Genomic DNA, 25,394 nt, shown 5'->3' with positions numbered 1-25,394 from the left:
GAGGTCTGAAAAATGTAGTATATGGTGTGGGGGCTTCATAAATTTGCAATGAGCACCACTGAGGGACATGGAATAGATTCTTGTCATTGTCTGCTGTATTACAAGCAGTTAAAATGTAGCTCAGTCATTGGACACCATTTCTACCAGCCTTCTAGATCCCATTATTCTTGCCACTCCTCATTTCTTCCCTCACCAATCTGACAAAGACTGTTGCTTGAATCTCTGCTGATGCTGCTGTGATCACAGGGCTTTATTAACTAGCATGTTCACTCTACAGATGCAAAAACAGCTCAAAACTTGAATATATTCCAAGTTATTTTAGCTATCTGTTCTGCTTTCTGCGAGGAACAAGAAAATGTCTATAGCAGTCCAAGGGCTCATTCAGAGTGCGGAACAGGTGCGGACCCATTCATTTCAATGGGGTGGCAAAAGATGCGGATGGCACACGGTTGTTCTGTTCCGCAGAAAAAATAGAGCATGTCCTATTCTTGTCCGTGGACAAGAATAGGCATTTTATACTATGGTTGCGGCCTGCGAATTGCGGAACACACACAGCCGGTATCCGTGTTTTGTGGATCCGCAAAACACTACGGCCGTCTGAATGGGCGCCAAGTCTAAGGCCTCATGCACTTGACTGTAGTTTTTATCCATGGGATATTCGATAGCACACTGACACATTCATTTCTATGGGGGCCATGCACACATCCATATTTTTGTAGATCTGTGTGGCTGTTCTGCAAATTATAGAAAATGTCCTATTCAGGTGCGCATTGTAGACAAGTATAGTCCTCACTCCTATTGATGGGAGTGAGGAAAATAAGGAAAGTATGTGTATTTTGCAGATCCGTGATCTGCGGACTGAAATACGGACATGTTCGTGTGCATAAGGCCTTATCCTACTCTGGCCTGTATTGTAACAAGTAGTGGGGAGTTACGCTGAGGTGGGTCACTGGAGGTAAGTGTTAGGAGAGTAATCTTATCCTGTAAAGTGATTGCATATTGCTAGGATAGGCCATGAATTATGACTCGTGGAGGTCCGACCTCTGAAAGCCCCACAATCCTTAGAATGAAAGATCCTTAGTTGCGAGTTAGTGCGGCACCCCTACTAAGTTTTACCTGCACAGCATTACTTCCAGCACCACCCCTGTGCAGGGAATCACAGCACACTGCCAAGTGACTATGACTGGGGGCTGATGTGCAGGGAAAGCGTAGGAGATGCAGCACTACACAGTACGGCGGCCTCTTCATTCACAGGATCGGTGGGGCTCCCAAAGGTCGGGCCCCCACTTATTATAAAGTGATAGCATAACTTTGTGATATGCCCTTGCTTTTTTCTTGCTAGACAGTTCTGTAAAGATACAAAGAAAATCAGGCAATAGCATCAGTCATGAAAACTGGTGTCCTCTGAAATAGCTCCACGCCCTCCTTCAGAAGAACACCAGCCCAAAGCACATGACATGCACGCTTTCATTTAAATGAGAGAGTTGGGCGCAGGGGAAACTGGATTTTGTTTCACTGACGAGGATTTCTCTTACCCTAATTTCCATATTTCTCTTCCCTGAAGTAAAATACATTCTCAGGAATTAACAGACGTAAAATACTCACCAAGCCTGGTGTAACAGGTCTAGAGGCGCCTCCTGCACCGGTTCGTTCAGCCGGGTGATACTTTTGTTCAGCTGAAGTAAGAAAGCTTCTCTCGCTTCGTCCTCAGGAATGGCAATAGCGGCCTGAAAGAATAACGCAACCAAGCTGGAACGGACATGCACAGGCTTCTAGACAGGGAGACGACTACAGGCTGCTAACGTACCATGGCACAGGGTTTGTGAATGGGAGATAAACTTTAACATGTTATACACACCACTGCCGCCATCTTTGACTTGACTTCAATGGCTTTTGTTGTGTTAAAGAGAACCTGTCACCGGGATTTTGTGAATAGAGCTGAGGACATGGGTTGCTAGATGGACGCTAGCACATCTGCAATACCCAGTCCCTATAGCTCTGGGTGCTTTTATTGTGTAAAAAAACTGATTTTATACATATGTAAATTAACCTGAGATGAGTCCTGTACGTGAGATGAGTTCCCTTTAAGGATCAAACAATAGTTTGCTGCATCTGTACACCACATACTATTATAGAAAGGTGATTCAGCTTTTATCATAGTGGCCTAGAGTAACCCTTTTTGGAACAGCAACCGGCCTAGCGAGCTGCTGTCACTGGGGGGAGTCATATTTGACCGTTCGTTTCCCCTGGAGTACTATTATATGCTAACCGTTTATATAAATGGCCAACTATGCAATGCATGGATGGTACAGGTCCACTAGACCATACAGCGAATAAGGAAAGGGGCAGTGGCATTTCACTTGGCATGTGGACATTTCTCTACTAGTGGCCCGCAGTGATGGTCAGTACGCAGTGATCGCCAGCGAACACATGTGGGCTGCCATCTTTAGTAAGGTAGACTCACCCGTCCGGCGATGCACAGGTAAGCCCTTACCTGTGTCGGGAGCAGGTCTGAAATCAAATGCAGTCACCGGGAGCAGGCAGTTCCGAGAACAGCCACCGGGGGCCTTCATCGGGCTGTTCGCGGAACTGCCTGCTCCCGGTGACCGCATTTGATTTCAGACCGGCTCCCGGCACAGGTAAGGGCTTACCTGTGCATCGCCGGACGGGTGAGTCTACCTTACTAAAGATGGCGAACACTGCGAACTGACCATCACTGGTGGCTCAGTGGTCAGCACTGTCCAGGGTTTGAACCAACTAAGGACAACATCTACACACAGTTTATATGTTCTCCCTGTGTTTGCATGGGTTTCCTCCCACTGATACTGGTAGCTAAAAGGGGTTATCTAACCCCTATAATGAGCCCTCAAATAGGTTATACTTACCATTCTTCCCGGCACCTGTATCGCTCCTGATGCCCGCGCGGCCGCCGCTGCATCTCCCCGTCACACGGATCAAAACATCCAGCAACGAGGGGAAAGGGGGGGCAGCCAGTAGCAGGCCGCAACGGGAACGAGCCTCCCTAGCATCGCAGGTGATGCCATGCGGGCATCAGGAGCGACGCGGGTTCCGGGGAGGAGGGTAAGTAAAACTTATCTGAGGGGCCCCAGCATTAGGGGGGGTCATTATAGAGGTTGGATAACCCCATTAATTTAAAATTTAGATTGTGACCCTTATTGGGGACAGGCACTGATGTGAGGGACGATGATCTCTGTACTGCAGCGCAGACTATGGTGGTACACTGCTTTTTCTAATATGCGGGTTTTCATGGATGCAGTGTTTAGTCGGTCATTTCCAATCTCACATGGACACGCAGGATTCTCTTGAAACCAATTGGCAGCGATTAAGATGTTGAAGGGAATTCATAAAAAGGTTTATTGCGGTTTTATACTACTGCTCCAGAACATCACTTCCTTTGAACGCACATGATGGCACTGTGCCAGGCCTTAGAGTTTGATTCAAACAGGGCACCATCTGCGTGGGTTTTGTGTGTGAGCACGTACTAGTGAGCTACCGCTGTAATGGGGAATCAGATGGTTATCTCCAGGGACTGGAATAAAGGAGTAAGTAATGTCATCTAGTCGAGCAGAACGTGGAGGTGGCCACACACATCAGGCTAGGTTCACATCTGCGGTAGAGGTTCTTGCAAAAAAAAAAAAAAAAAACTACTATATGCCTGCAGCTGTATTTTGTCTGGCAAAGTGCCACTATTTTGCCAGACACCCAAGAGACCCCATTATAGTGAATGGGACTAGCCTGGCATTCTGCTCCTATGCCGGAACAGAATACTAGAATCTCAGACGTGCACTTAGCCTCAGGTTTCATGCACACAACTGTATTTTCTTTCTGTGTCCGTTCCAATTTTTTGGCAGCCATTCACTTCAATGGGTCCGCAAAAAAACGGAAATGACTCAGTGTGCAATCCGTTTCCGTATGTCCGCAGGTCCGTTCCACAAAAGAATAGAACATGTCCTATTCTTGTCCGTTTTGCGGACAAGGACAGGCATTGTTACAGTGGATCTGTGGATCCAACGTCACACAGATGGCATCAGTTTTTTTTTTTGTGGATTCGTGTTCTGCGGACCGCAAAATACATACGGTCGTTTGCATGTGCCCTTAGACAAACATCGTTCGAACATCTATTGTGTATGGGGGGTGTCCCAACTCTCCCTCTACATCAACTGTGGACGTGACATCATCACTGGAGGACCAGGTCGACTGGGACTGAAGGGAAATTTAAAACTTTGTTTATTTGATATCGCCCCCGGCTCTGTGCCCATCTCAGAAAACCACCGTACAGTGTTTTTTACTGCCGGTACGACACTGTAGCTCTGCTACACTCATTTCTAAATATACCCTTATGTCTTATTCAAACTTCTCAGTGCCCCCTAAAAAACTCTTTAATAATTATGCAAATTAGGCTGAAAAGACCCCAAGGGGCTTTAATTATCCGTTGTGGAGCCCAGCCAGGCCAATCGGTAGTAAGCGCCGCTCCTCCCCTCCTAGCTCAGGCGGCTTCACCATGCTGCCGCTGTAAAATCTTGCGCTTCAGCGTCTTTCCTTTATGTGTTTGTTCGAGCAGTCAGTATTTATCTGCTGAGAGCAGCTTTGTTAACTGAACTGAGCCTACTGATGGCGCATGCGCAGTTTAGTTAATGAAAGGATAACTACAGCCCCCTTGGGCTCTTTTCAGCGCGAGGCCCCAGTCACTGTGACTGTGGGGGCCACCGTGCCCATGTTGCGGACTTCAAACAGCAGTGACTTCTATGGGTCTGCAACCCGGAAGATAGGACACAGAAGGGCTTCCGTGTATTTCATCTTGCAGATCGTGGACCTATTGAAGTCAATGGGTCTGCACCACGATGTGGAGTGCACACAACTCATGCCCGCGCTTTGCTGACCTGCTATTTGTGGTCCGCAACAAGGGCATGGCGACTCCACAGTCGTGTGAATGGGGGGCCTTATTTGTATATTTATGAAAGCTTTTTTGGGGGGGAGCACAGAAAACTTTGAATAAAACATAAGGGTATATTTAGAAATGGCTGTAGACGAGCTACAGCGCCATACAAGCAGTTACACGCTGTAAGGTGGTGACAGATTCCCTTTAATATGCTCTACAGCGACTGATTTGCACAGCATGCTGGACGTTGTAGTCCCAAGAACGGTCGCACTGATCTTACCTGTTTCAGATCCACAACCGATAAGTTCCAGGCTTGCTCTACCTTCTCTTCTTCTTTCAGCTCATCACTTTCTACACTATTTGTGCTTTGGACAAAGTGATCCAGAACCTCTTCGGATAAGCTAAGGCTGTCCTGGACATCAGGGGAGATGTACTCCTTCCACAACTGGTGCAGCTCCTGAACCGTCTCATGCTTGTGGTGCAACTGCAGCAACAACAAAATCACACAATGTCCTTTATCAGAGATGGGGTCGTCCCACTGCCTGCCGCTTACCTGTGTGCCCACCAGCAGGATACATGCGGGATGTGTCTGCTGACATTGTCCTCCCCCAGAAGACAGGCTTTCCCAGCGGCACCTTGCGGTTGCTTAACCCTCTGCTAGGATGAGTGGGTAATTGTGAGAGGTCTATTGGATATTGCTGGCTGGGGGTCCAACTGCTGGTACCCCCATCGATCACGAGTGAATGGAGAGGTGGTGAACAGGTGTGACCACCGCTCTGTTCAATTCCCTAAATCCCATGGAAGCAAATAGAACTTCGGTCAGGCAGGGGATTCAGGAACCCCATTCTCCTGATCGGTTCCACCACCAGCAATGTCCACAAAGGATATTTATCACCTATCCACAGAATAAGTGATACAATAAGTGACCAATAGAATGGGTGATCTAAGCCCCCCCGTCTTCACTGCACAGACGCAGAGCGGGAGCTTGAACAGTGGTCACACACGCCAGATACAGTGCGCTGCTATATCCATCAGCCCCATTGTGCACATCATGTATGACTGCGATATCATTCAGGTTCCTCCTTACTGTATTCGGGGGGCTCGGGACCTCTTTTCTTAGTTACTAGTGGTGGGACCACCACTGAGGATAGGTGATGAGTGATCTTTGTGGCAAAATCCCTTTAAATCCATATGTCTTAAAAGGGGTTGTCCGGGCTTTTTCATATTGATTGATACCTATCCTCAGGATCAGATCGGCGAGGGGTCCGACACCAGGCACAGTGCGCGCCGTCTCCCTTCTCTCTTCCTGCTCTGCTGCTGATGTGCCATAGACATACAGCAGTGAGCAGGAAGAGAGACCGGAAACGGCGCATGAGCACAACGCGCGCCGTCCCGTCAAACAGCTGATTGGCGTGTCGGACCACCACCGATCTGATATTGCTGATAGGTCATCAATATCAAATATCACAGACAACCTACAGATATTACAGCTGATATGCCTCAGATTTAACCCCATTCATTTATTTAAATACTACAAACATAGAATGGGACTAAGTCTCTGCTTGTGACATGATAATGTGTATGTCCTTGAATGTGGGACACCTTTGCAATTCTGACGAAGCTGGGCAGTCACTGTCATTGCCTGCAAGGGACACCAAGGGACATACAGTGAGGGTACAAATTGAGTTAGAACTAGGGGATACTTTCGGGGAAGAGACCCAGCATCTGTCTCCCTCCTTACTTGTACCCCTTTATTTCGTAAACATTTCCCACCTGCTTCTTCTCTCCACCTTTTTCATTGGTGGCGTTTGACTACGTATGTTTGTAGTATTTAAATAAATGAATGGGCCTAATATTTTAATTTTGACCAAATAAAAGTCAATTTTAAGGTAATCCCACTATTCAATTATATTCTAATACTTATGGGTGCCATAGATATCACCGTAATTTGACTGGTACTTATCCCAGTTACGAGATCATTCAGATTTAATCCCTCACAAAAGAGAAGGTAAAACCTAAGGCAAAATCCAGAACAAAACCAGGTCACAATGAACATTCCCAGTATCCCCTCAAATAGGGGTTTTCCAAACCTCAGTCACTTGCACTGTAGCATTGATCGCTGTGGATTTATGATGAGGATGATGTGTGGACACGGCCAAGGGTCCAGTGGACTGAATCCCAAAATCAGATTTACATAGAAGTTATAGTCAACATCTAATTCAACTGTTGAGTGCAATAAAGAAAACTTTAAGGGGCACACAATGTCTGCAAACCTTTGAACGGCGCTGCAGAATACATTTTGTAGAAGGCTGTCTATGCAATCAGATTCCTCAGAACTTCCCGATGACTATAATTTATGGACATGAATGTTCTAATCTTCATGTAATTCATATGAGAAATATAGAGAGTAGGTGCTGCTGTGGGTAACTGCAATACACTGCCTATATGCTTCATCCAACAAGACAAGGGTGCCCTCTAGTGGCTCACAATGAGTACAGCTGTACGCACGTGGCGAGCAATGTGAGCAGGGAGTGAACCTAACAGTAAAGACAATAATTATAAGAAGACGGCAGAGTCCTAAAGAACACTATAGCTTACATACCTTTGGGTTCATGGTACAGAACATCTCTTCTTCCGTCAAGTGTGTAACTGGTGATTGGGGGCGCTCCGGGCTTCGAACGCCATCCAGAATTTCGTGAACCATCTTCTGAGCAATAAACAAGGCCTCCCGAGACTCCAGCTCCCTCTATCAGGCAATGAGCAGCAATGTTAATTAGTGGAGCTGCTACACCCCTACAGTATAAAAACTAATGGCGCAAAATCCCCTTGACTATAAGAGGACAGTATCAGATTTAAAGGGGCACTCCCATTCTAGATATTTATGGCATATCCATGGATGCCGATAGATGTGGGTCCCAAATCTGCAACCACCACCCTGCTTCGTGCTATGGGTTCACGCTTGCACAGCATGAATCTGTCCATGGTCATGCTGTACCCTATAGCAAGGGTTAGCATTAATCTCCAGCAGTTGTGAAACTACAACTCTCAGCATGCTTTATTTACTTCTATGGCAGTTCTGTCAACAGCCAAGCAAGTTTGCAAGCTGGGAGTCGTAGTTTCACTACATATCTGTCTAGTTTCTATTCGCCTACATCAGTGATGGCTAACCTCCACTTATGGTGAAACTATGACTCCCACCATGCTCCATTCATTTCTATGGAGTTCTGAGAACAGCCAAGCAAGTGTGCATCTTGGGAGTTGTAGTTTTACCACAGCTGGAGTGCCGGAGGCTAGCCATCACAGGGATAGGTGTTTCCTACCTACCTGCAGAGCCTCCCTCAGGGGAGCCGTCTTGTCTTCATACAAGGAAATCCCCCACAGGGACACCTGGATCAGAGCGCCGGCCAGTAATACGGGGTGGGTGCAGAACTCCCAGTTCTCGCTAAATATTCCTGCTGTCGGTGACTTGAAGTCGAAGGGAAACGTCTGTGTTTCTCCCGGCAGGATGACACCTAGAAAAACCGCAAGTCAGTAAAATGACAATACATATTAGACGAGGATAGAGAGCTCACAAGTCAGTACACTGGGTGGTCACTTCTGTTAGGCATTTGTCCTTCCCAGATACTTTCAGAGCCTCAAGTGGTTATCCAACCCCTTTAATGACCCCCCCCCCATCAATGCCCGGGCATCTCCGATAGATTATACATAACCCCACAGTGGCGTTATTGGCTGCATCCCCACCCCGTATGTTTTGATTCACACGACGGGGAGATGCAGTGGCGGCCATGCAGGGATCAGGGGAGCGGGGGAAGTACAATCTCTATGAAGTGCCCAGGCATTAGGGGGGGGGGGTCATTATACACCTTATTTTGTTCTCCACTCTACTACATATGTTTCTCTAATTGGGCATGACAAATGTGCAAAATGATGTCACAGTACAGGGGTAATACACACAGTGATGTCACAGTACAGGGATAATGCACACAGTGATGTCACAGTACAGGGATAATACACACATTGATGTCACAGTACAGGGATAATGTACATAGTGATGTCACAGTACAGGATAATACACAGTGATGTCACAGTACAGGGATAATACACAGTGATGTCACAGTACAGGGATAATGCACACAGTGATGTCACAGTACAGGGATAATACACAGTGATGTCACAGTACAGGGATAATACACACAGTAATGTCACAGTACAGGGATAATACACAGTGATGTCACAGTACAGGGATAATGCACACAGTGATGTCACAGTACAGGGATAATACACAGTGATATCACAGTACAGGGATAATGTACACAGTGATGTCACAGTACAGGGATAATGCACACAGTTATGTCACAGTACAGGGATAATGCACACAGTGATGTCACAGTACAGGGATAATACACAGTGATGTCACAGTACAGGGATAATACACACAGTAATGTCACAGTACAGGGATAATGTACATAGTGATGTCACAGTACAGGATAATACACACAGTGATGTCACAGTACAGGGATAATACACACAGTAATGTCACAGTACAGGGATAATACACAGTGATGTCACAGTACAGGGATAATGCACAGTGATGTCACAGTACAGGGATAATGCACAGTGATGTCACAATACAGGGATAATACACAGTGATGTCACAGTACAGGGATAATGCACACAGTGATGTCACAGTACAGGGATAATACACAGTGATGTCACAATACAGGGATAACGTACACAGTGATGTCACAGTACAGGGATAATACACAGTGATGTCACAGTACAGGGATAATACACACAGTAATGTCACAGTACAGGGATAATACACAGTGATGTCACAGTACAGGGATAATACACACAGTGATGTCACAGTACAGGATAATACACACATTGATGTCACAGTACAGGGATAATGCACACAGTGATGTCACAGTACAGGATAATACACACAGTGATGTCACAGTACAGGGATAATACACAGTGATGTCACAGTACAGGGATAATGCACACAGTGATGTCACAGTACAGGGATAATACACAGTGATGTCACAGTACAGGGATAATACACACAGTAATGTCACAGTACAGGGATAATACACAGTGATGTCACAGTACAGGGGTAATACACACAGTGATGTCACAGTACAGGGATAATGCACACAGTGATGTCACAGTACAGGGATAATGCACACAGTGATGTCACAGTACAGGGATAATGTACACAGTGATGTCACAGTACAGGGATAATACACAGTGATGTCACAGTACAGGGATAATGTACACAGTGATGTCACAGTACAGGGATAATGCACACAGTGATATCACAGTACAGGGATAATGCACACAGTGATGTCACAGTACAGGATAATGCACACAGTAATGTCACAGTACAGGAATAATACACAGTGATGTCACAGTACAGGGATAATACACAGTGATGTCACAGTACAGGGATAATGCACACAGTGATGTCACAGTACAGGGATAATACACACAGTGATGTCACAGTGCAGGGATAATATACAGTGATGTCACAGTACAGGGATAATGCACACAGTAATGTCACAGTACAGGGATAATGCACACAGTAATGTCACAGTACAGGAATAATACACAGTGATGTCACAGTACAGGGATAATACACAGTGATGTCACAGTAGAGGGATAATGCACACAGTAATGTCACAGTACAGGGATAATACACACAGTGATGTCACAGTACAGGGATAATGCACACAGTGATGTCACAGTACAGGATAATACACACAGTGATGTCACAGTACAGGGATAATACACAGTGATGTCACAGTACAGGGATAGTGCACACAGTGATGTCACAGTACAGGGATAATACACAGTGATGTCACAGTACAGGGATAATACACACAGTAATGTCACAGTACAGGGATAATACACAGTGATGTCACAGTACAGGGATAATGCACACAGTGATGTCACAGTACAGGGATAATGTACACAGTGATGTCACAGTACAGGGATAATACACAGTGATGTCACAGTACAGGGATAATGTACACAGTGATGTCACAGTACAGGGATAATGCACACAGTGATATCACAGTACAGGGATAATGTACACAGTGATGTCACAGTACAGGGATAATGCACACAGTGATGTCACAGTACAGGATAATGCACACAGTAATGTCACAGTACAGGAATAATACACAGTGATGTCACAGTACAGGGATAATGCACACAGTAATGTCACAGTACAGGGATAATACACACAGTGATGTCACAGTGCAGGGATAATATACAGTGATGTCACAGTACAGGGATAATGCACACAGTAATGTCACAGTACAGGGATAATGCACACAGTAATGTCACAGTACAGGAATAATACACAGTGATGTCACAGTACAGGGATAATACACAGTGATGTCACAGTAGAGGGATAATGCACACAGTAATGTCACAGTACAGGGATAATACACACAGTGATGTCACAGTGCAGGGATAATACACACAGTGATGTCACAGTACAGGGATAATGCGCACAGTGATGTCACAGTACATGGGTAGTACGTACAGTGATGTCACAGTACAGGGATAATGCACACAGTGATGTCACAGTACAGGGATAATGCGCACAGTGATGTCACAGTACATGGGTAGTACGTACAGTGATGTCACAGTACAGGGGTAATACACACAGTGATGTCACAGTACAGGGATAATACACACAGTGATGTCACAGTACAGGATAATACACAGTGATGTCACAGTACAGAGATAATACACACAGTGATGTCACAGTACAGGGATAATACACATAGTGATGTCACAGTACAGGGATAATGCACACAGTGATGTCACAGTACAGGGATAATGCGCACAGTGATGTCACAGTACATGGGTAGTACGTACAGTGATGTCACAGTACAGGGGTAATACACACAGTGATGTCACAGTACAGGGATAATACACACAGTGATGTCACAGTACAGGATAATACACAGTGATGTCACAGTACAGGGATAATACACACAGTGATGTCACAGTACAGAGATAATACACACAGTGATGTCACAGTACAGGGATAATGTACACAGTGATGTCACAGTACAGGGATAATGTACACACAGTGATGTCACAGTACAGAGATAATACACAAAGTGATGTCACAGTACAGGGATAATGTACACAGTGATGTCACAGTACAGGGATAATGTACACAGTGATGTCACAGTACAGGGATAATGTACACAGTGATGTCACAGTACAGGGTAATACACATAGTGATGTCACAGTACAGGGATAATGTACACAGTGATGTCACAGTACAGGATAATACACAGTGATGTCACAGTACAGGGATAATACACAGTGATGTCACAGTACAGGGATAATACACACAGTGATGTCACAGTACAGGGATAATGTACACAGTGATGTCACAGTACAGGGATAATGTACACAGTGATGTCACAGTACAGGGATAATGTACACAGTGATGTCACAGTACAGGATAATACACAGTGATGTCACAGTACAGGGATAATACACAGTGATATCACAGTACAGGGATAATACACACATTGATGTCACAGCACAGGGATAATGCACACAGTGATGTCACAGTACAGGGATAATACACACATTGATGTCACTGTACAGGGATAATGCACACAGTGATGTCACAGTACAGGGATAATGCACAGTGATGTCAGTACAGGGATAATACACACTGATGTCACAGTACAGGGATAATACACACAGTGATGTCACAGTACAAGGATAATGTACACAGTGATGTCACAGTACAGGGATAATACACACATTGATGTCACAGCACAGGGATAATACACACAGTGATGTCACTGTACAGGGATAATGCACACAGTGATGTCACAGTACAGGGATAATGCACAGTGATGTCACAGTACAGGGATAATACACACAGTGATGTCACAGTACAAGGATAATGTACACAGTGATGTCACAGTACAGGGATAATACACACATTGATGTCACAGCACAGGGATAATACACACAGTGATGTCACAGTACAGAGATAATAAACACAGTGATGTCACAGTACAGGGATAATACACAGTGATGTCACAGTACAGGGATAATGTACACAGTGATGTCGCAGTACAGGGATAATGTACACAGTGATGTCACAGTACAGGGATAATATACACAGTGATGTCACAGTACAGGGATAATATACACAGTGATGTCACAGTACAGGGATAATACACAGTGATGTCACAGTACAGGGATAATGTACACAGTGATGTCACAGCACAGGGATAATGTACACGGTGATGTCACAGTACAGGGATAATGGACACAGTGATGTCACAGTACAGGGATAATGTACACAATGATGTCACAGTACAGGGATAATGTACACAGTGATGTCACAGTACAGGGATAATGGACACAGTGATGTCACAGTACAGGGATAATGGACACAGTGATGTCACAGTACAGGGATAATACACACAGTGATGTCACAGTACAGGGATAACGCACACAGTGATGTCACAGTACAGGGATAACGCACACTGTGATGTCACAGTACAGGGATAACGCACACAGTGATGTCACAATACAGGGATAACGTACACAGTGATGTCACAGTACAGGGATAGTACACACAGTGATGTCACAGTACAGGGATAATACACAGTGATGTCACAGTACAGGGATAATACACAGTGATGTCACAGCACAGGGATAATACACACAGTGATGTCACAGTACAGGGATAACGCACACAGTGATGTCACAGTACAGGGATAATACACAGTGATGTCACAGTACAGGGATAATGCACACAGTGATGTCACAGTACAGGGATAATGCACACAGTGATGTCACAGCGCAGGGATAATACACACAGTGATGTCGCAGTACAGGATAACACACATAGTGATGTCACAGTACAGGATAATGTACACAGTGATGTCACAGTACAGGGTAATACACATAGTGATGTCACAGTACAGGGATATTACACGCAGTGATATCACAATACAGGGATAATACACGTAGTGATGTCACAGCGCAGGGATAATGCACACAGTGATGTCACAGTACAGTGATAATACACACAGTGATGTCACAGTACAGGATAATGTACACAATGATATCACAGTACAGGGTAATACACGTAGTGATGTCACAGTACATGGGTAGTACGTACAGTGATGTCACAGTACAGGGATATTGCACACAGTGATGTCATAGTACAGGGATAATACACACAGTGATGTCACAGTACAGGGATAATACACATAGTAATGTCACAGTACATGGGTAGTACGTACAGTGATGTCACAGTACATGGGTAGTACGTACAGTGATGTCACAGTACAGGATAATACACACAGTGATGTCACAGTACAGCGATAATACACACAGTGATGTCACAGTACAGGGATAATACACACAGTGATGACACATTACAGGGATAATAAACACAGTGATGTCACAGTACAGGGAAAATACACACAGTGATGTCACAGTACAGGATAATACACACAGTGATGTCACAGTACAGAGATAATACACACAGTGATGTCACAGTACAGGGATAATACACACAGTGATGAAACATTATAAGGATAATAAACACAGTGATATCACAATACAGGGATAATACACGTAGTGATGTCACAGCGCAGGGATAATGCACACAGTGATGTCACAGCGCAGGGATAATACACACAGTGATGTCACAGTACAGGATAATGTACACAGTGATGTCACAGTACAGGGTAATACACGTAGTGATGTCACAGTGCAGGAATAATGCACACAGTGATGTCACAGCGCAGGGATCATGCACACAGTTATGTCACAGTACATGGGTAGTACGTACAGTGATGTCACAGTACATGGGTCGTACGTACAGTGATGTCACAGTGCAGGAATAATGCAAACAGTGATGTCACAGCGCAGGGATCATGCACACAGTTATGTCACAGTACATGGGTAGTACGTACAGTGATGTCACAGTACATGGGTCGTACGTACAGTGATGTCACAGTACAGGGATAATACACACAGTGATGTCACAGTACAGGGATAGTACACACAGTGATGTCACAGTACAGGATAATACACACAGTGATGTCACAGTACAGGGATAATACACACAGTGATGACACATTACAGGGATAATACAGTGATGTCACAGTACAGGGATATTACACGCAGTGATATCACAATACAGAGATAATACATGTAGTGATGTCACAGCGCAGGGATAATGTACACAGTGATGTCACAGTACAGGATAATGCACACAGTGATGTCACAGTACAGAGATAATGTACACAGTGATGTCACAGTACAGGATAATGTACACAGTGATGTCACAGTACAGGGTAATACACATAGTGATGTCACAGTACAGGATAATGTACCCAGTGACCTCACAGTACAGGGATAACAGGACTTGGTATAGCTATGATGCACACAATTATGTATTGTACAGGGACAACGCACACAGTGATGTCACACTACAGTAATAATACACGTAGAGATGACATAGTACAGGAATAATGCAGCAATGTCACAGCACAGAAAGTATGCAAAAAGCGATGCTGCAGAAGGGACAAATACACACAGGAGAGTCATAACAAGTAGAACTAAAGGTACAGTATATTCTTATCTCAGACATTTATGGCACATCCACGTGATATGTCTGATAGATGAGGGTCCCCACTTTGGGATCCACACCTATCTCCAGAAGATGTTTTCTCTCCCACCGGGTAAGGTGACCAGTGCATTCAGGTGGACAATGAATAGAGAGGTCACAATACATATGTACAGAGCAAGCATGCTCATCTCATTCCATGGAGAGACGTGCGTGCACCAAAATGTGGCCTCCTCTCCTTTCACTCTTCATGTGGATGCGGGACCAGCTGGGGACTCTCGTTCTGGACATAAGTGTCAAACGTGGAAATTAAGTGATCTAGAAAAGCTATTGTTATACTGGCTGGGACGAATTAGTATTAAATCACCCCTGCAGACTGAAGAATCTGATCAGGGATTGTGCGCAGCGCTGCAGAATAAAGCGGACCGGCTTTTATGATGTGTCTGGAAACTACCAAACTTATTTTTATATTGCGTGACACAGTAAGGGGTTGTGTCTGGCAAGGCAGGTATTTTACTTCCAGCAGGTGCGGCTGGGCTGGTTTCCAGTCAGGGGAGGTCAAATACCGGTTTTGTCAGCACCTGGCTGTCCTTAAATAGGCAGCTGGGCTCAGCAGAGATGTCTCTGTTTTTGGGATATGAGGCCTTTGTGCTGGAGGACTGAGAGCCGCCTGCTGGGGAAACAGACCCCCTAAAGCCTGCTGTGGACTACTGAAGGTAGAACTGCCAGCAAGGTGACTTGTGTTATATGAACTGTCCATTCAGGGCCGTCTTTACCAAGGGGCAAAAGGGGCAGCTGCCTCGGGCCCAGTTGCTCCTGGGGGGCCCAAGGAAGCTGCCTCTTGAGCCCTGCTAGCCACTGCCCCGGGTATCAGGCTGTCAGCTCTACCAGGAGTCCAGGCATTATGATCGTACTGTGTTAAAGTTGTGATTTAGGACCTTAATGACATCATCACCATGTGACCAGTAACCTAGCAATTGCTGGTCACATGGCTATGAGGTCATCACAGGTCCTGTGGAGTGTTGCAGAAGTTAACTGTGGAGCTTTTTTGTGTGAAGATTACATCAGAAAAAGGTGACACTCAGGGGCTGTTATGCTAATACACTGTAAACTACTGTATAGTGGGGTGCTGTATACTGTGGTGGGCTGTATACTGTGTGGTGGGCTGTATACTGTGGGGGCTGTATACTGTGTGGGACTGTATACTGTGTGGGACTGTATACTGTGTGGTGGGCTGTATACTGTGTGGGACTGTATACTGTGGTGGACTGTATACTGTGTGGGGGCTGTATACTGTGTGGGCCTGTATACTGTGTGGTGGGCTGTATACTGTGTGGTGGGCTGTATACTGTGTGGGGGGCTGTATACTGTGTGGTGGGCTGTATACTGTGTGGGGGGCTGTATATACTGTGTGGGGGGCTGTAAACTGAGGGGGGGCTGTATACTGTGGGGGGGGGGGGCTGTATAGTGTGGGGGCCTGTATACCGTGTGGGGGCCTGTATACTGTGGGGGGCTGTATAGTGTGGGGGGGGCCTGTATAGTGGGGGGGGGCTATACTGCTGTACTGTATACTGTGGGGGTCTGTATAATGTATACTGAGGGTGCGGTATAGTGTGGAGTGCTATACTGCTGTACTGTATAGTGTGGGGGGCTGTATCGTGTATTGTTTGGGGTGCTATATACTGTGAGGTGTTGTATACTGTGGGGTGCTGTATACTGTGGGCTGCTATACTGCTCAACTATATACTGTGGGGTACTGTATAGTGTGGGGTGCTATACTGCATACTGTGTGGTGCTGTATACTATAGGGTGCTATACTGCATACTGTGGGGTGCTGGGGTGCACTGTAACACTAGGGTGAGCCGAGCCCTGGTCTCCTTCCTGCAGAGCGGTGCCCACTTCCAGCCTGAGCCCAGCTGCCCAGAACACTGATCCTGAGCCGCTGGAGTCTTCAGAACTGGAAGTATTTATATCACTGTACTCTACCAGATGTGTGGATTTTTAGTGTGTGTGTTGGGGTAGAGGGCGTGATTGCATGCTAAGGTGTGGGAAGGCGGGATCCAGGGGGCCCAAGTAAATTTTTGCCCAGGGTCCAATCAATATTAAAGACGGCCCTGTGTCCATTGTGTGTGAATTAACACCAAGACTGCAAAGTTACGTGCTGGTTTGTGCAATTGCCTCAAGTGTGAATAAACACTGACGTTTTGAGTTAAGAACTTGTGTTTTGCCTCTGTACTGCGCCCGCTTACCCTATCTACCAGAGCGAAACCCCACAGTTGATTATTAAAAATTATCATCAAGTCATGGTCCACTCCCCAAGCATGCTCATACTGAGAGCCTCCTCACCAGCACTGGTGTTGAAATAGAAATGTTGTACTCGAGGTTCCTTGCGTCGATTGCCCAGACTGGTGGCATGTGGCAGGCGTCTCCACTCATACCACACCGCCGCACTTCCATTGTTAACAACCTCCAGGACTGAGGACGCTTTCTCCCCTGCAAGGGCTTCAAAAGTAATGCGTGTGGAGATGCCAACTTTTTCCTAAGTTAAGAAGAAGGGATGACGGTAAGGAAACAACATTTTCTAATGACAAATGCATTCTTATTGTGCTATGAGACCCAATGTAATGACATCCTTTGGCAGAACGCCCAAAAAGAGCAGTAAGGCCTCATGTAGACGGCCGTGGCCGTATTGCAGAACCGGCTGCAGGCACCGGCTGTGTGCTCCCCACATCACTTGAACATGTTCTAATTTTTTACGGTGCGGACGGATCACAGACCCATTCACATGTACAGATGTAGTAGAGTTAACACACATGCTTTATGAGACGTGTTGCATTAAGCAAACACCTTCTGCTGCTTTTCAATGGCTTTTGTTTCAAGATAACGCGATGAGTTAAGGAATTTGAGTTAAGAGTTAGTGTGTTACCCCTGCTACTTCTTGTATGGGACAGATTTTCAGGTGCAGAAATTTCTGCAACAAACCTGAAATGCAAATGCATTTTCCATTCTCTCTGACTTGGACCCCAATTTCTTGCCTGGAAGCTGAGTAGTTCACACTGGTCTTGACAGGGGAGGAACTGCTCCTCGTCTCATGTTGAGATGTTAGTTTGGCGCACCCCTTGGGTCCTTTCCCATCAGCAGCCTCGTCCACCTCGGCACAATTTAGCATTACCTCACCTAGCCACGTCACATATTCATGTGACCACAGCTCATAGCAGTTGAACTGGCTAAGGGCCCTTTCACACTTGCGTTGTCCGGATCCGGCGTGTACTCCACTTGCCGGAATTACACGCCGGATCCGGAAAAACGCAAGTGTACTGAAAGCATTTGAAGACGGAGCCGTCTTCAAAATGCGTTCAGTGTTACTATGGCACCCAGGACGCTATTAAAGTCCTGGTTGCCATAGTAGGAGCGGGGGAGCGGTATACTTACAGTCCGCGTGGCTCCCGGGGCGCTCCAGAATGACGTCAGAGCGCCCCGTGCGCATGGATGGCGTGTTCCATGTGATCACGTGATCCATGCGCTTGGGACGCCCTGACGTCACTCTGGAACGCCCCGGGAGCCGCACGGACGGTAAGTATGCTGCTCCCCCGCTCCCCACTACACTTTACCATGGCTGCCAGGACTTTAGCGTCCCGGCAGCCATGGTAACCATTCAGAAAAAGCTAAACGTCGGGTCCGGCAATGCGCCGAAACGACGTTTAGCTTAAGGCCGGATCTGGATCAATGCCTTTCAATGGGCAGTTATTTCCGGATCCGGCCTTGCGGCAAGTCTTCAGGATTTTTGGCCTGAGCAAAAAGCGCAGCATGCTCCGGAACTGAAGACATCCTGATGCATCCTGAACGGATTTCTCTCCATTCCGACGACGGAACTCTATGCCGGATCCGGACAACGCAAGTGTGAAAGAGCCCTAACAGATTTACAGGGACCGCCCCCTAGCTGTGTAGCTGTGTCACTGCACGGGACCCCCCCCCCTTCCATCTCTGTGTCACTCACTCTTCCTCTAGCTTTGTCACTGCACTGGGACACCAACCATCCCCTACCTGTGTCACTACACTGCCACATCCCCCTCCCGTAGCTGTGTCACTGTATTGTGGCAACCCTCCTCCAGCTTTGCTACTGCAGTAGGACACCCCCTTCTCCCCCAAGCTGCGTCACTGCACTGCGAAACCCCTTTTCCAGCTTTGTCACTGCACTGGGACAGCCCTCCTCTAGCTTTGTCACTGCATTGGAACACCCTCCCCTAGCAGCGTCACTGCACTTGCGACCCTAACCCTCCCCTAGCTGTGTAACAGCAATGTAACACCCCCACCTGTGCCTGTGCCGAATACTGAACGGGACGGCGCGGGCGCGAGATTTACACGGCAGACAGGGCCAGCAGGAGAACCAACGCTGGCCTGGCCCTGTCAATCAAGACAGAAGGGCGTGGAAATGAGGTTGGTGAACGGAGCCTCTAGGAGCAGGTGCAATGCCCCCCCCCCCCCCTGCTCCTAGAGGCTCATTTGCATATAATAAAAGTTAAAATTACACAAAAACGGGGACATACTTAAATAAAAGAAATGCAGAGTTGAATTCAGGTGACATTTTCACATCGATAATGTCAGCCTGTTTAATGAGGTGACAGAAACACTTTAAAATTTTAGCTTAAGCTTTACAATATACTGAACATACTATTTATGGTGATATTATTTCAGTAATATACTATTTATTTAGTGTTATGTGAAAACAATAGCTTTTTGAGCACAGAAAACTCAGTCTTTCCAACAGAGCAGGTCTGTAGTTTAGCGGTAACTCTTCTGCCCTACAGAAGGTTGGTGTTCAAGCCCTTATGAAGACCTGTTAAATAAGTTCTTTAGTAAAAGTCTATGTGCTGGAAGAGGGTCCCTCCCCCAACACAGCTTTATTAGTATTCACTGCATTGAGTCTGTATGACCCCACGTGGATCTGTGATGTTCCAGCTGGGAGGGGAAGGAGGGACACAGACCTGATGCTACAGACACTCCCTGAGAGTCTTGCGTTGGGATGTAAACACAGGGTGCGGGTCACAGATCGCAATTATGCTGAAAATGCACTCAGAACCTCATTATCTGACCTTTATAATGCAGTAAGCTTCAATGCTGGCATTATTTTTTTGTGTAACTGGAAAACCCCTTTAAGACTCCACAAGGAGAAACAGGACCCCCACCCCCATTTTATTTGTTATTTTGAAGATCCTTCTGTAATAATTCACATTACCCTGTAAGTCAAAGGATTTTCCACCCAAACTGCTGGCTGACCACAGAAAAGCAGTGAGGGGCCCAGGACAAAATCAGGAACAACATCTGGGAAATCGCTGAGCGGATCCCTGTAAAAGACAAGTATGGCACATCCTTGTAGTACACGTCATAGTCTACAATTCACCAGTCTTTGGCTGGCCATCATGTCTTGCTCCACCGGCATACTCACTGGTTTTCTTTATCTTCTTCTGCTGGAGTTTCTAGATGCTCTTCACTTAGTGGAACACGTTCAGAAGATACAGATGTAAATGGACGTCCTCGCCCAATGACTTCCAACCCCTCTATATCCTACCAAACAGGCAGCAGGGATATGTGTCAGTGTTACTTAAAATCATTATCTTATGTGACAGCTGGTGTTATATGATGTTTATATGTTAAACATGTTTTACATTTTTTTGTGTATTTTCTCACGTCACTATCTATATTAAAGAGGTTCCGCAGTTCTTTTTTTACTGATGATCTATCCTCTGACTAGATCATCAGGATCTGATCGGTGGGGGTTTGAGAAGACAGCGGCGCTTCAGGCCCCGCCCAGGCTAGTTCATACTAGTCGTGATGTCACTGGGCCTGTGGTAAACAGCGAGAAGCCCGCAGCACTCCTGGAGCGCCGCTGTCTTCTCAAACAGCTGATCGCGGGGGGTCGGACCCCCGCCGATCAGATGCTAATGATTCATCCAGAGGATAGATCATCAGTAGAAAAGTACTGCAAAACCATTTTAACCTTTATCTATGTACCCCCTTCCTGATCAGGCACATTTTCCATTTTTTTTAGTTCAAGCGTCTTCGAAAGCCTTAACTTTTTTAACATTTGGTTATGTAAATAATTTATGCATTTTTTTGGGTCTTACACGAGGCTTTGTTTTCATGTCATTTTCTTTTTGGTATTATTTTGTTTTTATTTTAACAAGGAAAATAAAATAAAATAGAAAGTCTGTTTTCCCATTTTTTTGCAACTACAAGTATATTTTTTACATTACATCTCTTTCCACAATGGTCATTTTGATATATGTGATTAATGGGTTGTAGTTGCTAGGTGTTGCGTGTGGTTGTGTGTTTTTTTCATTTCTATTTTTTGTTTTGTTTTTATTTCACACTTTGTGCCACCAATGAGCTCATTAAAAAAGACCATTGTGGAACAAACAATACATTTGTTTTACATGTATTGCTGATTTCTACTGTAACTGGGGCTGGCATAGTAGCCCCAGTTATGAGAGGTTGTACTTTGTTGTACATGCTCACAGCAGAGCTGATCTGGGTATGATAAGACCCAGCAGCTCACAACAACTCCTAAACCCTGGCAATCACGTGACTGCTGGGACAGGAGCACTGCTGTATCCAGATCTCTATACACAGCACTCGTTGAGAGATGGGGAAGGCAGTGATGGTAAAAAAACTGTCCTTGTCCTATCTATGAACAATACTGCTGTCACTGAGCTGCAAACACAAAATGACAGATTTGTAATTAATACTAATTGCAAAGGTGATTTCTTTTTCATTTTAGATGCATTGGAGCAAAAAAAAATATACGAATGTCGAAAGTGGACTTTTCTTCTAAATGTTTTTTTAAACTTACATACTCAAGAAAAAAGGGACGGCACCTGGAACTGCTTTAGGGTCCTTAGAAATGGTGCTGTTCAAGTCTGCCCATCCTGTGGGTGATGTTGAGCCTACACTGGGCTCCTACTAACCACAAGTACCACAATGTTAGCAACCGAGACAGCACCAAGAATCATGACACCAATAAAGGGAGGGAGAGAGGAAACATGTCCTCTCTGCTGCGGCTCAGGAGGCATATCCTTTCTCAGGGGCATGTTTTGCTGCAGCTCTGGGGCGTGTCCTTTCTGCTTTAGCTCTGTAGCTTTCACAGCTCAGGAGGCAGTTGAATGATGGAACTGAGCATGTGCGTCCACGTCAGCGAGGTGGACAGTAAAATAAGTAGGTGGCGCTATACAGACACATATTATTGAATGGCTCAGTGGCTATACTTCATTTCTAATTACATGCTAATATAAAAGTATTCAGATCCAGGTGCTGGTTTGAAAACTGCTGAATATTTTTTGTGGGACACGCCCTTTTAAAGTTATGTGCCTGTATATTAAAAATGGAAGATACTGATTGCTTACAATGGGTGCAGCACATTTCCACTGCTCATGTCACCATCACATTGTGCCTGTATGGAACAGTTTTCTGGTGAAGTATTTTTACTTACTGGTTTGGTGAAGTTCAGTTCCTCCAGGACAGCTTTGAGTTTCTCCTTGCGGTGCTGAAGATATAAACTTTTATCCCAAGTGCAGTGAAATGGGGGCCTTTCTGCAGAACCTGAGGGAGGCAGGAGAATGACAAGAGTCATGTCTATGTTAGCCGGGATAGCTGGACTTGATAGATAAAAGGCTTGTCATACCTGTCTCCTGCTGGATGCTACATGGTTTTCCTATGCGGGTGACAGGTGAGGGGTAACCCCGCTCGCACTGAGTAAAGGTTAGCATCAGGCCTGTCAGCTCATCTCCTAAAAGTTCTGACACGTTCCAGAATTCACTTCCAATGCGATGGCCCTATATGAAAAAAGGTTAAAGGGGTTTTCCCATAATGGAAATTTAAACTATCTATAAGTCTTCACCGCTGGGACTCCCACGTCCCACCCATCACTGGAATGAAGGTCCTAAGTCTACGTTTCCTCCTCGCTGCACAACAACAGTATGACATTCTATTCAAAAGGGAATGACCCCCACTCCATTCAGTGGCAAACTGTGTGCTCTACGATCTCTCATTCCTATAAAATTTGAATAGAGCAACAGCGCAAAAGCAGACTTTTGCTCCATTCAAACAAAGCGGCTCAGGGCCCCTCTTCCAGCAACTGACGGTCACAGCGGTGGGGCCCCCAGTGATTAGACATTTATCATCTATCCTATCCAACCTGATCTGAACCATGTACCATATGCCCGCAGCACAACACTGTGCCATGAACCCACCTTGCCATGCTCCAGTGCTGGGATACCGCGGTCTATCAAGTGTTTTTCCTCCTGAACTCTGCGGAAATCTTCGCACACATTCATTAGAAGCTGTTCGCTGGGTCTGCAGAGCTGATCTGCCTCAGGAAAGACAGAACAGGTAAGAGGGGCAATAAAAGAAAAGAATTGTGATGTCTCTCTGTTTATAGGCTGATTTACTGTCACGGACGTACTGAGACATACAGACGTTCCCGCGACAGGTGGCAGGAGATCTGTAAGACTGGCCACACGTGGTTTGATCTGGCATGTTTTCCTTTTGGATCAAATGACGTCTGTGTTTCTGGTTCTTGCCACACCTTCTATCCCCAGGTGTGGCTATTATGGACATTTAACCATCTCTATCTATTGTTGTTTCTCCCACAATGCTATGTGGTTTATAGCTTCTGTTGGACTTGTGGTTAGCTTGTGTTTGGTTCTCGGCTGAGTTCCTGGTGCTACCAAAGCTTCATTGAAGATAAGTGTTTCCTTTCCCTTTTGTATTTTTTTATATATGTGTATGTGTTGCTTTTCCCTGTTGTTAATATTATTATCATTAGGCCTTAGGGAGACTCCTGTTCGTCCTTCCCTTTTGGAGGAACAGGTAGACTCAGTACTAACATTAGTTCCAGGGTCCTATAGGGTGAAATAGGATTCTAGGTATCCAGTGTATGAACTTGCCTACCTTTGGGGTTTGTTCATACTGGTATTCTGTCAGGACTGGAGTTAGGGTTTTCTCTAGGAAGGGTCCATCTTCCTTCCCTATTTTCCAGGCCTTATTCCGGTATCCCCTTTCCCTCCTATGCTCGGTGTGGTGTTTTCCTCCCACACACGAGCGTGACATTTACACTATGGATTTAACCCCTTAACAGTTGTGCCCAAACTTTGAGAAAAGGCACTAATAATTCAGTCGGAGCACAGCATGCCTAGCAGGGGAGGCCCGGTTTGGAGACATGGGACTGGTCTTGTTTGAAAGCTGACAACCTAGGCTTTAAAACAAGACCAGAATCGAAGCATGATCTCCTCTACATCGGGAGATATAGCTGTTAGAAATTGGTGGGGAATGATAGCAGCTGAAAATGAAAGCAGGTTTTAGTTGCTTTCACTCCCAACCTAATTTGTAACAGCTATAGCTCCTGATAATACTGCCGTTCTGATCTTGTTTTAAAGCCTAGACGGTCAGCTTCCAAACAAGACCATATCTCTAGCTGTTAGCAAGCCAGAAATATATAATACATCATAGTTGTACTGACCCACAAAATAAAGTTATGTTTTGCGATAAAAATAGTTCCCTCAAAATAATGTTAAAATTGCTGTTTTTTTCTTCTCCCTAAAAGTAAAATAATAAGTTATTTAATACACTATTTAAACCCTAAAATGGTTTCTAAAAAGAACCCACAACTCATTCCGCCAAATACAAGGTCACATACAGCAAAACTGATGAAAAAAATTAAAACAATTACAACCGCTGGAACACAGAAGAGGAAAAATGTTGGTTCTTAAGGTTAAAATTTGTCATGTCACTAAGGGGTTAAAATGCGGTTATGTCTCCAGATTTGTGTACCAACTAGATTTACTTCAGACGTAAATTCTA

General features: G+C 45.5%; 1 protein-coding gene across 1 annotated transcript in view; it reads right to left on the bottom strand.

Annotated features, from left to right (window-relative positions):
• Positions 1 to 25,394, bottom strand: part of LOC122941588 (MYCBP associated protein) — a 69,618-nt gene that overhangs the window by 27,047 nt on the left and 17,177 nt on the right. Inside the window, exons 6-15 of the mRNA XM_044298945.1 lie at positions 23,786 to 23,901; positions 23,218 to 23,368; positions 23,026 to 23,135; positions 20,986 to 21,104; positions 20,776 to 20,884; positions 17,886 to 18,078; positions 8,225 to 8,412; positions 7,503 to 7,646; positions 5,181 to 5,384; positions 1,606 to 1,727 (exon numbers count right to left, since the gene is read on the bottom strand). Of these exons, the coding sequence (XP_044154880.1) occupies positions 1,606 to 1,727; positions 5,181 to 5,384; positions 7,503 to 7,646; positions 8,225 to 8,412; positions 17,886 to 18,078; positions 20,776 to 20,884; positions 20,986 to 21,104; positions 23,026 to 23,135; positions 23,218 to 23,368; positions 23,786 to 23,901 (1,456 nt within the window). The remainder of the gene's footprint in view (positions 1 to 1,605; positions 1,728 to 5,180; positions 5,385 to 7,502; positions 7,647 to 8,224; positions 8,413 to 17,885; positions 18,079 to 20,775; positions 20,885 to 20,985; positions 21,105 to 23,025; positions 23,136 to 23,217; positions 23,369 to 23,785; positions 23,902 to 25,394) is intronic.

Source organism: Bufo gargarizans, chromosome 6, assembly GCF_014858855.1.
Source record: "Bufo gargarizans isolate SCDJY-AF-19 chromosome 6, ASM1485885v1, whole genome shotgun sequence".
Classification (NCBI taxonomy): Eukaryota; Metazoa; Chordata; class Amphibia; order Anura; family Bufonidae; genus Bufo; species Bufo gargarizans.
This window is presented reverse-complemented; position numbering and strand designations above follow the sequence as displayed.